General features: G+C 39.4%; 2 protein-coding genes across 2 annotated transcripts in view; one reads left to right on the top strand and one right to left on the bottom strand.

Annotated features, from left to right (window-relative positions):
- Nucleotides 1-39: 39 nt before the first annotated feature.
- On the bottom strand, nt 40-9,503 carry LOC119411348 (calpain-2 catalytic subunit). Its single transcript, XM_037678293.1, has 21 exons — nt 9,192-9,503; nt 9,044-9,113; nt 8,724-8,842; nt 7,040-7,173; nt 6,778-6,946; nt 6,603-6,686; nt 6,226-6,311; nt 6,078-6,152; nt 5,086-5,246; nt 4,840-5,009; nt 4,735-4,746; nt 4,449-4,657; nt 4,338-4,374; nt 4,168-4,233; nt 4,023-4,080; nt 2,878-2,942; nt 2,702-2,770; nt 2,547-2,625; nt 361-477; nt 216-274; nt 40-129 (listed from the first exon to the last, which is right to left on the bottom strand). Exons 1-21 carry the CDS (start codon nt 9,426-9,428, stop codon nt 106-108), a joined length of 2,100 nt encoding a protein of 699 aa, XP_037534221.1. The 5' UTR covers nt 9,429-9,503; the 3' UTR covers nt 40-105.
- Nucleotides 9,504-11,673: 2,170 nt separating this feature from the next.
- Nucleotides 11,674-12,873, top strand: part of LOC119411369 (calpain-1 catalytic subunit) — a 13,314-nt gene continuing 12,114 nt past the window's right edge. Inside the window, exon 1 of the mRNA XM_037678316.1 lies at nt 11,674-11,776. The gene's annotated coding sequence lies outside the window, so the exon portion shown is untranslated. The remainder of the gene's footprint in view (nt 11,777-12,873) is intronic.

The raw sequence follows: 12,873 nt of genomic DNA on the forward strand, positions 1-12,873 counted from the left end.
ATATTTTACATATTAAGAAAGAACAACACATAAAGTGTGCACCGTCTGCCTCGTTTTGCTGCGATTTTATTCTTTCTTCCTGGATCTTGCTTGGTGTTTTCCGAGCTAATAGATCGCCAAGCACATCCACTGTGGGGGGAAACACATTTATACACTGTAAATGTATATGAGAAGTTTAAACCCAGCCCTTCTGATTGTATCTTTTTCTGTCAAACCTGCTGTAAGTTCAGTTCGATCTTCCCCGAGTTGTCCCTCTCCAGGGTCTTGAACATTTCTGGTTGAGACAAAAAGTGAAAATCAGAACCCCTCTGTTTGAAAATGTGTTTTTGTATCGTTGCAGTTTGCTTTGCTGCCACTCACTGAAGAGCATTTCCAGTTTAATGAGACAGCCTACAAAGTTGTCGAAGTCTATGGCGTACTGAGCATCGGCGTAACGGTTGACGATGGCCTGCAGCACCGCATTGTTGACTTGAAACCCTGCACAGGGGAAAACACTTGTAGCTTTTACGGGTCATTTTCAAAGGTGGAGGTTGTTTTCTGGCTGAGGTGTAGTTTTTAGAGCGTGTCAGGTGTCAGCAGGTCCCTGTGTCACCCACATGCTTTGTTTCTGTGCCATACGTGCACGAGTGCAGGACGGGAGTCCCCCAACCGGCTATTCTAGTTCGTCAGTAACTGTTTTCACCTGTCTCACACACATGCATGCACGCACACACACAGCTTTTGTATTTTATGTTTAAGTTAAGCCTCAGGGGAATTAAAGCACCATCTGCTCTCACAAAGCTGTGAGTTTCAAACGTATGCCTCATAAAAAGGAGTAAAATTAAATGTTTTAGATTAAGATGTTATGTTGAGAAAGATCTAAATTGTAGCCATTTTGATATAAAAAATAATAGAAATGTGAATCACTCTCAGCTACTACCACATTAAATTTGAGCTCAATATCCGTAGAATCAACTAAATTATGGCCATTTTTTGTGTCGGCTAATGTTAAGCATCCATCTTAAACTGAATTCACACCAAAAGTTAATCAGTTGTAGATGTACATCCCATAATTAGGTTCTGTAAACTTCAATAAAATTTGCTCAGTAATCTATGAGATATTTTGCTAAGAGCCATGAACACTAGTGGACATTATTTTAACTGGAAAACCAAGTTTGAAGTGTAAGACAAAGAATTATTACCAATTAATATCTTACATGTAGTAGATATCTCTTTAAATGACCTCAGTTTGTAGAAACATGATTAAATCTGACTGCAATGACAAACTTAACGGCTTGTTCAAGCCGGGTCAAAACCAAAATGGCTTCCTGTAAATAAGCCTGTCATGATAACAAATTTTGCTGGGCGATTAATTGTCTCAGGAATTATTGCGATAAATGATAATATTGTTTGAAATTTAACAATAATTGTCAAATTTTAGAAGAAATGTTGATTTGTTTTGCATGTAGTACCTTTTTGTACCAACTGATGGCAGTATAAGACTGTTTGAACCAAAGGTTGGATAGATGCGCAGGTGTCTCTTTAAGAAAAATGGGAGGGAGGGCCCTTGACGTGACATGGGTTGACATATGGTGACATGGCTCGACATATGGTGACATGGCTCAAAGCTTTTAATAAAAAAAATCAGTAAACAAGTTCTCAGCTTCTTTTTCAGAGAAAAACAACTTTTTACACGAAGGCACAGGTTTCAACCGTGAATTTTGGAGCTCGACAAGAGGTTTATTCCCGAGGTCGGCCAGTTAGCTTAGCTCGTAGCTTAGCTTCTCAGTTTAGCTGCTTTTAACGATCCAAAAACGCAATTTTAGATGGTTAAAACAGATTTTAAAGAGAAAGGGAGGGGTCAGTGAAGAGCATTGTGTCATCCAGTGTCTTCAGTAGAAAGAGAGACACGAAGAAACGATAAAGCCGGTAAATGAAAATGAGGTTGATAATTTTCATTTATCATGCGATTAATTGATTTATTGTTTATCGCGACAGGCCTACTGGTAAACACTCTCAAATATTTAATTGTGGTTTATGTTAGAAAACTTGATAGGTTTTGTATCCCAAAGTTATTTTTCATGGGATTCTATGGGGTTTGGAAGCAAAACGAGCACTTCCTGTTAATCCCGAGACACTTCCTGTTAATCCCGAGACACTCCCTGTGGCATTTCAAACATTTTCTCAGAAGGGTGAGAGCAACCTGTGTAAAAGTTGATCCTATATTACTTACATCAACTGCTACTAAATATTTTTAGATTAAAGTCATTTTACTGCAGTAGAAATCAACTCTGGATCTGCTTGAATTAGTTGTTAACTTGTCAATCCAATCAGAAGAAACTCTTGTTTCTACAAGTTGAGTTTATTTGAAGTCCACAACAGATAATATAGTAACTCCTCTTAACTAAGCATTTAGGACAAAGCAGTTGAGGAATATAATTCTGTAATATATAAGGCGCTGTAAAGAAACTTAAATCATCCTGTTTTCTTGAGTTTCAGCAATTAATTTCAGCCATTTATCCCAAGCCTTTTGTTGGATATTAAACTGCTTCTGGGCCGTTTGTTACCTGCTTTAGTTGCAGCCTCTCTCATTTCGTGGGTGCTCATCGTGCCAGAGCCATCCGTATCGTGACTTTTGAAGATCTCCTACACGACAGACACAACATCGGTTGGAGATTTCCAACTTTAGCGTTTATTTAAAATCACATGAATCCCTCCTTACCAGATATTTTTGAAGTTTGTTCCAGAGCAAGTGGAATTCCTTCAGTCCCAAAGTGCCATTTTCATCTTTCTGAAGAAAGTTAAGATTAATAGAGAAAATGTAACTGTATCTTTATGTAAAGACCTTAACAAAGTTTTAAAGTGAGCGCCTCAAATGTCATCTTTAAATGAGGATACATCCAGCAGACTGACTATAAGGCGACTCGTCTCAAGGCTGAATCCATCTGTCTTGATGTCCGAGCCTGTAAGAAATTATCAACACGTAACTCACCGCAGTTTCTAATTCTACAACAAAAGAAAGCTATATGAAAAACAGAAAACATGAATTTTCTGCTAAATGCAGTTCTGAAACTGTGTTCTTCAAGCTAAAATGAGCAAACGATTAGATAAAAAAGTAAATTGTTAGTGCTAATATGCTAAAGCTAAAACAAAAAAAGCAAAAAGTTAGTTTAAATATAAAAGTTGAAAATACAAACTAAACATTTAAAGTACCAAAACGCTAACTAAATGCTAAAAGCAGCAAAATACTAGCTGAAAGCTAACTGTAGCTAGGGCTAGTTCAAAGTAACAGAATGCTAACGAAAGCTAAAAAATCTGAAAGATCATTAAAAGTAGCAATAGGCTAGCTAAAAGAAAAAGTAACAAAGGGCTAACTGAAACCTAAAAGTAACCAAAAGACAGCTAAAATGATAAAAAAAAAAGCTAAAAATTAAAAATAACTAAAGGCTATCTACAAGCTGCAATTGGCAAAATACCAGCCAAAAGTTGTAAAAGGTTAGTTGAAAGCTAAATGTAGCAGAAAGTTGGCTAAAAGCTTAAAATATCAAAACACTTACTATCTAAAATCTAAAAGTACCAAAACGTTGACTAAAGGCTTTAAGTATCAAGTTACTAGCTAAAAGCTAAAATTAGCAAAATGGTATGTAAAGGCTTAAAGTAGCAACAAGTTAGCTAAAATAGCAAAAGAAATGTTAATAATACAAAAATAGTTAAAAGCTAAAATTTGCAGAATGGCAACAAGGAAATACAAAAAAAAGAAAGTTAAAAGTAGCAGAATAATAACTTAAAACTAAAAGTAACGTAAAAAAATTGAGAACATCAAAGAGAACGTTGGTTTTCATTGAGTTGAAGACACATTAATGTATTTCTTTGGGCAAAATATTTGTAATCAAAGTTAAATATTTTGACAAATATAAAAATAAATAATAAAAAAGTCACAACATCCATTATGGCTAATACAGCACCACGTATGGAGTAGTGGTTTGATAGCAGAAAACAAAAAAACAGTAGTGAGCCCTCACACGACTCCTCAGTGCACTTACGTTTAGAGACGATGTTGTTAAGGATGTCAGCCAGTTCAAAGACAGATACTTCCATGTCCTGTTTGAAGAAAAAAAAAAACTCATTAGATCCTGAGTTTAGGAGGTTTGGAGTTCAGAACAGATCCATGTGAGTTTCTTAACTTACACTGCCAGCAATCTGCTTGAAGATGCGTTTGAACTGAGGATCCATGTTCTTCTCAGATACCTCCTCCTGTGGGAGAGCGACATACGTATAATGCAGTTAAGTCAAAGAAAATGTTATATTTAAGTTGTCATAATCAAGAAATACATACTGCAAATAAAGGAATCAGTTACCTCCTTTATTTCTGCATGAATTTTTGCTGCAAGTGGACTAGAACAAAAAAAACAGTTGGAGTTATTTTTTTGTACATAAAAACAACAGTGTGAACTATTTCTGCAAGTTACCTGGTATCAGCCTCTTTCTCAGAGAAGACCCTGAGAACGAAGCTGCCGTTCTTGTGAGCTGGAAAGGTGGAGGGAATGATGGCGTACTCGCCAGGAGGGAGTCTGAAGCGCTGGCACACCTCCCGAGTGTTGATGAACGTGCTCATGGCCACATGATTCTGACGCAGCAGCACATCTGGGCCCAGGTGAACGTTGCTCGAGCCTTTGTACTGACAGGATAAAGACATATTGTGTGACATTCTGCCTGCTTGATCACATGTTAGTAGTAAACATAAAATATACAAACCTCATCTGGGACCTGAAAAAACAAAACAAATTAATTAAATTAGATAAGGGTATATTTTTTAAAGCTGATTTTTTTTTTTTCCAATTAAAGCATCATAACAAAAACCTTATAAATGGCAAAGCCGATGGTCTCCATGTCCCGGTTGAGTCTTTTCTGCTGTCGTCCACCCTTTTGCATCAGCCCCACCAGAAAGGTGCATCCAGCCTTTCCGTCCAGATGATCATCATCCACATGCTCCAGACGCACCACGTACTGAGGGTTGGACGGGAACGTGGCTGGAACACAACGACAAGTCAAAGCAAAGACAGAAGCGGTTGCTCGGACATGCCGTGCTTGTGTTTTCAGTCTAACCTGCGTTGTTGCGGCAGCCTCCCGCGGTCGACCCGACCCTCCACAACCCTTCAAACTGGTAGTTGTTCCAGCGGCCCACGCCGTCGCTCTCGAGCGTGTCTGGGGTCAAGTTGCAGATCTCCAGCTTGGAGAAATTGTTTGTGAAGTCTAAATAGGACATCCTGAGGAGAGGAGGAGCAACTTTTCGTCAATGACAGGATTAACTGACGACATGAAGACACTGATTTTAGAAAAGACTCTTCAGTTGCCACTCCTGTGGCCATTAATGGTGAAGCTGCTGAGGTGGTACAACAATATAAATATCTTGGAAATGTTCTTGATGACACATTGACCTTTGACCCCCATAACTCACTTTGTAAGAAGTTCCACCAGAGAATGTATTTTTAATGGAAGCTCTGTGGTTTTAATGTTAATCCTAATCTCATGAGAATGTTTTATTCATGTTTTATTGAGTCTCTTTTAACTTTCACCTTCAGTTGGTTTGGACTTGTGACATGCCAAAACAGGAACAAACTCTCAGGGATGTGCAGCAAAACTGCTGGCATAGCCCTACAGAACGTCACTGACCTACACAAGGTGAGGTCAGTGAACAAGGCCAGGCTGATTCTGGCAGATCCTGATCATCCACTCCATGGTGAGTTCAGGTTGCTTCCATCTGGACGCAGGTATCTGCTGCCCAGATGTAGAACGAACAGACTGAAAAACTCATTCATCCCTGCAGAGATCAGGGTTCTCCACGAACAGTGATGATTTCTGTTATTGTCTAGTATGAATGTTTTATGTGCCAATGACAAATTGCCCCTTGGGGATAATAAAGATACTTGAACTTGAACACTGTCACATTTGTTAGGATGCAGATCTTTACTATCTGCTTTGAGATTTATGTTGAGAAATCAGTATTATCAGTAGCAGATGAACAAATGCTCAGAGGCTCAGGCCGTTACATCTTCGCCCGCCTTTCATGGCAACGGGTGATGAAAATGTTCTCTTACCAGAACTCCCCATCTTCAGCCACATTGTTCAGCCTTGACTTCTCATCTGCGCTGATGTAGGTCCATTCTCTGGATCTGTTTGAGAAAAACATCAGTAATTAATGAACGGCAGTGAAAAGGTTTTATTTACATTATTATAAATGTTTACCCGTCACTCCAAGGCCCGGTCCACTCCACTTCTCCCCAAGGGTTCCTGATGCGGACCAGCTGAACGGGTCTGCCTCGAGCGGTAACCTGAAGAACAAGAGGATGAAGATTACTGTGCAGAGTGTAACAGCAAAGTTTCTCTGGAGAAATTACATGTTCTGCAACATTGCAAAAAACAAAAAAAGCCTGAAACCTAAATAATCTTAACAACAGCCAAAATGACCAAAGCTATAGCTAAGACCAGCAATGGCAGAAATGTTTCTGAAGGAGTTACAGTCCAAACAGCATACAGAAGAAATTTTAAATAGGAAACAATGGAAATACTCACATTTACACAATATTTATAACACTAAAACACAATTCAGATGAATCGCATACCTCTTCTGCACCAGTAACAGAGTACGCATGTCCTTTTACAAGCTTTAGTGCTGTCACTGCCTCTGACTCGTTGGAACTTGTGATCTAAAAGCACCAAAATAAACTTCAGACAGTCAATATTTTATTACATTTTTGTTCATTTACAAGGCTGTTGAGTATACAAAACAAGACTTACATCAATGGAGCAACCCATCAGTGAACCCTTGCTCAGGGCCTTTTGAATGATTTGGAAAAGCAGTCGAGGAGCTTTGTTCAAAGTGTATATTTCAGCAATCCCTCCCGTGAAATCCTCAAAACCCTCGATGGTGTTTCCTCCTGATAAGGCCTCATAGGAGCCGTTCACCCTGTCGGACACAGAGGGATGTAACGCGTTCACATTGTACATTCACGCCACAGGATGGCTTTGTTAATTTATACAAAGAGGAGGATTTTGTTACTTAGAGTAAGCTTTCTCCAGCAAAGCACTCCAAAACTCTGAGCCTTCAGCCGAGTGAACAAACAGAAGCTTTCCGTCTCTGGTGGGTAAGCGGTCATCAATCACAACATCCACCCAAACCCCATACTGCCAGAACTGAGAGGGGACATCAGAGTGAGCATATTAACCCAACCACAAACTGCAATCGTTTAATAAGCTCTGAGTGGTCTGTGTTTTACATGTCCTCATATATTTAAATGGACTTCTGTAAGATTGTTTCTCCAGTAAAACTCATCAAACTGGCATCTTATGAATTGTTGTTTCAGCTTCCTAAATCTGTGCTTGTGCAACGTTGTCATATTACAGTTCTACATTAAAAAAAAATTACCAGTTTGTTGTGTGACGTGGCAACAAATAAAAACTAGCGATTAATAAATGTGTCATGAAAAGTGTAAAAACTGGATGATGAGGCAGAGGAGCTAAAAACATAATAACAGAAAAATCAATTTGCTAAAATACTGTGGCTGCTGAAATTTGTTGAAGAAGCTGAAGATGAGTTGTTAAACCTAAAAATGTAAAACACCAGCTAAAAGCTAAAAAAAAGCAAAAGGCTAAGCTAAAACAAACAAAAGGCTAACGTAAGAAGGTAAGTAGAAGGCTAAATAAAAGCATCAAAAAAGCTAGTTAAGAGGAAAACGTAGAAAAAAGTAGCAAAAGGTTAACTAAAAATGTAGGAATTACTAAAGGCTGGCTAAAAGCTAAATGTATCAAAAGGCTAACTAAAAGCTAAAACAATCAAAATGGTAACTATAAGAAGGTAAATATAAAAGCATCAAAAAGTTAGTTAAGAGGAAAACGTTAACAAAAATAGCAAAAAGTAGCAAAAGGTTAACTAAAATGTAAAAGTTACTAAAAAGCTGGCTAAAATCTAAATGTATTGAAAGACTAATTAAAAGCTAAAACAAACAAAATGATAACTATAAGTAAGACGGTAAGTAGAAGGCTAACTATAAACATCAAAAAGCTAAGAGGAAAACATGGAAAAAAGCAAAAGTAGCAATAGTTTTACTAAAATGTAAAAGTTACTAAAGTCTAGCTAAAGGCTAAATGTATCAAACAGCTAAATAAAAGCTAAAAATAGCAAAAGGCTAGCAAAAACAAAAAATAGCATATAGGTAGCTTCAAACGAGTAGCAGAGGAAGACAAAAATAGAACAATTATGTAAAGTTAAATATTTCAAAAACAATAAAAGTAAAATTACATATACAAAAGTCACAACGCCCATTTCCTGAATGAGCTGAACGTTATAACTACAAATGCTGAAGCAGCATTCACTGTAACAAAAACCAACAGCTGACGAGGCCGCGCGCTAACCACACAAAATAAAAACCAAACACAGGAGCAAACAAAAACCCAAGGAACCGGTGTTCAGAGATCAAAACAGTTCTAGGAACCGCTGGACCTGACAAAGATCCAACAAAGGGGACTGAATACACAGGGAGGGGTGATTACTGAGTGAGGGCAGTTGAGCTTATTTCAGGTGGAACACAGGCGGATAAACAGAAGATAAAGCTGACGGAGGGAACTATAGCCAACGACACAGAGAGGAACTAAAAAACACAAAGCTGAACACAAAAACATCTACATAAAACAAGGAAAAGCACCCAAAGATCATGACAAAGTCAGATAAAAACACTTTGCCCCACCTGAAAGTGGAATATTCCAGCGTAATTTTCAGTGAAACTCTGTCCAGGGGGAACCACTCTTGCCAGGATCTGCTGATCCAGAGTCAGAGAAGCGATGGCAGCGAGGAGCCAGCAGTCACCTGCACCAAAAAATGGAAATAGTCATAAATGGTTGCATGCACTGAAATAAGTAGGGCGTTCTCAACAGTGCAACGTTTTCCATATTCGGACTTGGTGACAGAACGGGTGGAGGGTTTCTGTCAGAGCACTTAACTCTCTTGTAACAGAAGAAAATAAACAAAGCTCCTCATCCATCATCTTTGTTATTTCCTCACACGCACCTAAAGCTCCCTGACAGATGTCGGTCCTTGTGGCTCCATCGTCAATGAACTTTGGGTCGGAACACAACTCCTAGAAGCGATGCAGAAAAATGAGGATTTTTCTTTCAGCAATGGGTGATATAACAGGGTCTTTTCAGTGACCTCCTACCGTTGGTCTCTTCCAAACAATGCCCTTTGTCTTTGAGGAGTAGGGCCCCAGCTCGTTGTAGCCCAACGACTTGCTCTCAGCTGGAAAGCAGTCATCCTCAAACAGGCGTCCACTGCTCAGACGCTGCTCCAGAAGAGTCTCGTAATCCTGCCCGGCAAACTTCACAGCCGTCTCTTTGGTACCGATGCCCTCTGCTCTATCCTGCTGACGGGCCACTCTGCCTGCGATGGAAGTCATTGTCGCCTCTCTGACTGTGGACTCGAAGGGTTTGGTCGACTCGTGAGATGACCTTCAGTCAAACGAACACTACGCAGAAGTGCCTTTGACTCAGAGTTCTTATAACTACCTCTGGCGATGGGGTCAGGTAACAGATGAGGAGGAGCTTCCGTCAGACAGGTGAGACAAACAGAACATGGCAGTAATCCTCATGCAAATCCATACCGAGCTCACGGTGACCACAACTGAAACAAAAACAGGGACACGCCTAAACTCTACCGCAGCAGAAGCACCGCTTCCAGTCTCATTTTTTTTATGATGCTTTTGTATATTGAAGGTGGGGAATGTTTGTCTCCTGCTTTAAATAATTAGTTTGATTTAGACACATGATTTTAAACGTGGTGTACAGGCGCACATTATCGTTGAGAAATTCCCTCTCTAGAAAAAATCTCGCCTGGATTACATGTTGTAAATACACCTGAGGGTTGTGAAAGGGATGGCTGAGCAAAGATACTGAAGCAACTGAGCGCAAATAGGAAACTTAAGATGTTGAAATTGATAACCTGGGGTGAGCATGGACCCACCCAGTCTGAGTGCATCCTCGTTCTGTGCCTACATCCTCCACACTGAATACAGAGAGCCTTAAACAAACCGTTCCTGAACGCCGTTTAAACAGGAGTTGAACCAAACTGTTCATATGATGAGTTTAAACAAATATGATTCGTGCAAAAGGCGGCATGGTGACACAGTTGGTAGAGATGTTGCCTCTCAGTGAGGAGGTTGTCGGATCAAATCCCGGCTGGTGGCCTTTCCGGGTGGAGTTTGCATGTTCTCTCCATGTATTTGTGGCTTTTCTCCAGGTACTCCGGTTTCCTCCCACAGACCAAAAACATGCATGACAAAAATATGCATGACATAGGCACCAGTGACCCCATGACCCAAAAAGGAAGAAGAGGGTAAAAGATTTCATCCAGCTACTATCAACCTTTATAATTCTGAATGAGTAATATCATTTTATTGACACTGATGCAGTATAGACGTTTTACAATGGCTTTTAGGTTGAAATTTGAGGAAATGAGGACAAATTAACAGAGAGTCTTGGTTTACATTAGCTGAAATTTATTTCTGATTCATCAATATTTAATAACAATTAGTGAAAATTGTCCTGATGCATGCTTAATAATCCAGGCAGATAAGTCTAACAAGGTTGAGTCAGATCCTCTGGACATATTGCTCTTAAAGAAGAATCCATCCAGAGGACCTGACTCTACCTTGATAGACTTTGTGAAAAGCTTCACTGTTGGTGGTTTATTTATCAAAACTTGTTCTGCAGAAGGAAATCAAATTATCAGCTGCAAATTTTGCAAATTATCAGCAGCAAAATAAACAAATATTCTGTTGCAGCCCTTCTTATGTGGCTCCTTGTAACGTCAGCCGTTGACTGTATGTTGAGAAAAGGGATGGATGCTTTGAGCAGTTTTCTCATGTAGATTTTTGCCGTTTATGCATGGTGTTTTTTAAATTACAAGTTTTTAAACACAATTTATGACCGGGTTCCAACTACTTGTGCATTTGTTTACTGAACAGAAACAGCTGAAGTGACTGATAATAGGTCAGCAGTACAGTGGTTTCAAAGTGGCGGTCATTCTTAACCTAGACCTCTACGGATCCAGTATGGTGTCGCTTAGATGATAAATGTTTATTTTGGTAGAAGTGTTTTACACCATATAGCCTTGCCCGATGCAACCCTCACCATTTACCGGGGCTTACTGGCACGAGAGATACACTGGCTTGAGCTCTGGCTCTTTTGTAAACTATACAAATTAAAGTGCTTTGTTCCATCAGTGAATTTGGAAAATAACAGAGTAAACGCTTCCAAAACTGCACCGTTTGATTTGTTTCATAGTTTGCAGTGACTACCTTCAAATTACAATGCCACAATGCAACATAAACTATATGCTTTTTTATCTTATTTCTAAAGATGAAGTAAATTTTGTGTTTTTTGCATGCAAAACAGTATTTTTGCATTATATTTATTAATTTAAGTCGTTTTTAAATGTTTTTAACGTCCACACCCACTGATTTGTGCGCGTGTATGTTTTGTTTATGGTCAACACATGGCTGATTTTTTAACACTTGACGTTAGCGCCTCTAGCGGCAGAAAGCGGTACTGATCAGTAGTTTTGGCTCCTCCTCCTTTGTGGGCGGGCTTTTCATTGAATGCGCGCTCGCGCTGCTGTGTGAGCGTGCGGTAAAGTGTGCGCGCGCTGTTAAGGGGTTGGTTCCCCCTTTTCGTACAGATTCACTGATTTGACACAATTTTCCGTTTCTGACTCGTTGAAAAAGTGACGTGTTCGTTTTAAGCTGTGGTGAGTTGAGCACTTTTGTTTCTTGTTTGTTAAAAATGAAAGCGTTTGTTTACGCGGACCGAGCCTAACGGTTCTCTCGATGATGGTGCAGGCCAGCGCGTGCGTCTGTGTTATTATTATTAATGTATCTGTGTGACACTAGTTAAGGCAGCCAGACACGTAGATTTAATCCCGTTATGTGATTTCTTGGTGAAATGAGCGCCGTTGCTGTGATTTATTGTTATAAATGTTTGAGTCAACCCGCAGGCCGGGTCGCTTTGCAGGCCTGTACTTTTGAACAGGTGCAGCAAAACAGGAGCTACATGAAGAAGAAGTGGTTTCTGCTGCCAACTCACTCAGGAATAGTGTCAGACAGTTTGACCTGAAAGATTGTTTGTTTTTGGTTGAGGTAGTTGTTGAAGGTTAAAGTCCTTGAAGACGCCCTCAGTTATTGCTTTTTTTTTTTTTTACTCCCCACTGGTTGAAAAGCAGTGATTTTTATGTAAGTTAAAGCCTGCAGCAGCCCCTCTTTTGACAGCACAGAGGGACATTCCTGCAGGCAAATGGGGCCTCATTTGGGGGGGATTGTCCCCCCCCCCCACTTTAAACAATGTATTTGTTTTCAACACACTCCCCACAACGATCATTTATTTCATGGATCTGCATCCTTCTCCACCTCAGCTCCATGCGAGTTTTCTTTCAGAATCAGCTCACAAGTGTTCACTTTTAAGAGTTTAGTTTTAGTGTAACGCCATACAAGGATGTTAACATGTTTCTAACATACATATTATTTTGGTTTCTTTCATTTTAACTTGATGGAAACTTGAAAGTCTTTTTAAATGTGCTCATTGGAATCTTGCAAGATCAGTCTTTGCACTAACTTGACTCCGTTTACTCAGACAATTTGGATCTGTTTGGTTTGAGGTTCCATTAGTGCCAAAATGTGCTTATGTGTCTAAGTAAAGTGTGTATGTAGCGTGCTGTATATGTAAGGTGATATGTTAAGTGATATGTTAAGTAACATATCACTTAACATATCACCTAACATATAACTTAACATATGCACCTAACATCACCTTACATATGAACCTAACATATAACTTAACATATGCACCTAA

The sequence above is a fragment of the Nematolebias whitei genome, chromosome 1 (genome assembly GCF_014905685.2).
Source record: "Nematolebias whitei isolate Nwh7 chromosome 1, NemWhi1, whole genome shotgun sequence".
NCBI lineage: Eukaryota > Metazoa > Chordata > Actinopteri > Cyprinodontiformes > Rivulidae > Nematolebias > Nematolebias whitei.

Coding starts and splice junctions, on each gene's coding strand:
- LOC119411348 (XM_037678293.1), bottom strand. CDS start 9,428: ATGACTTCCATCGCAGGCAGAGTGGCCCGTCAGCAGGATAGAGCAGAG. Junction 4,234..4,337: donor TTCATGCAGAAATAAAGGAG/GTAACTGATTCC, acceptor GCTCTCCCACAG/GAGGAGGTATCTGAGAAGAA. Junction 2,626..2,701: donor ACAAACTTCAAAAATATCTG/GTAAGGAGGGAT, acceptor TCTGTCGTGTAG/GAGATCTTCAAAAGTCACGA.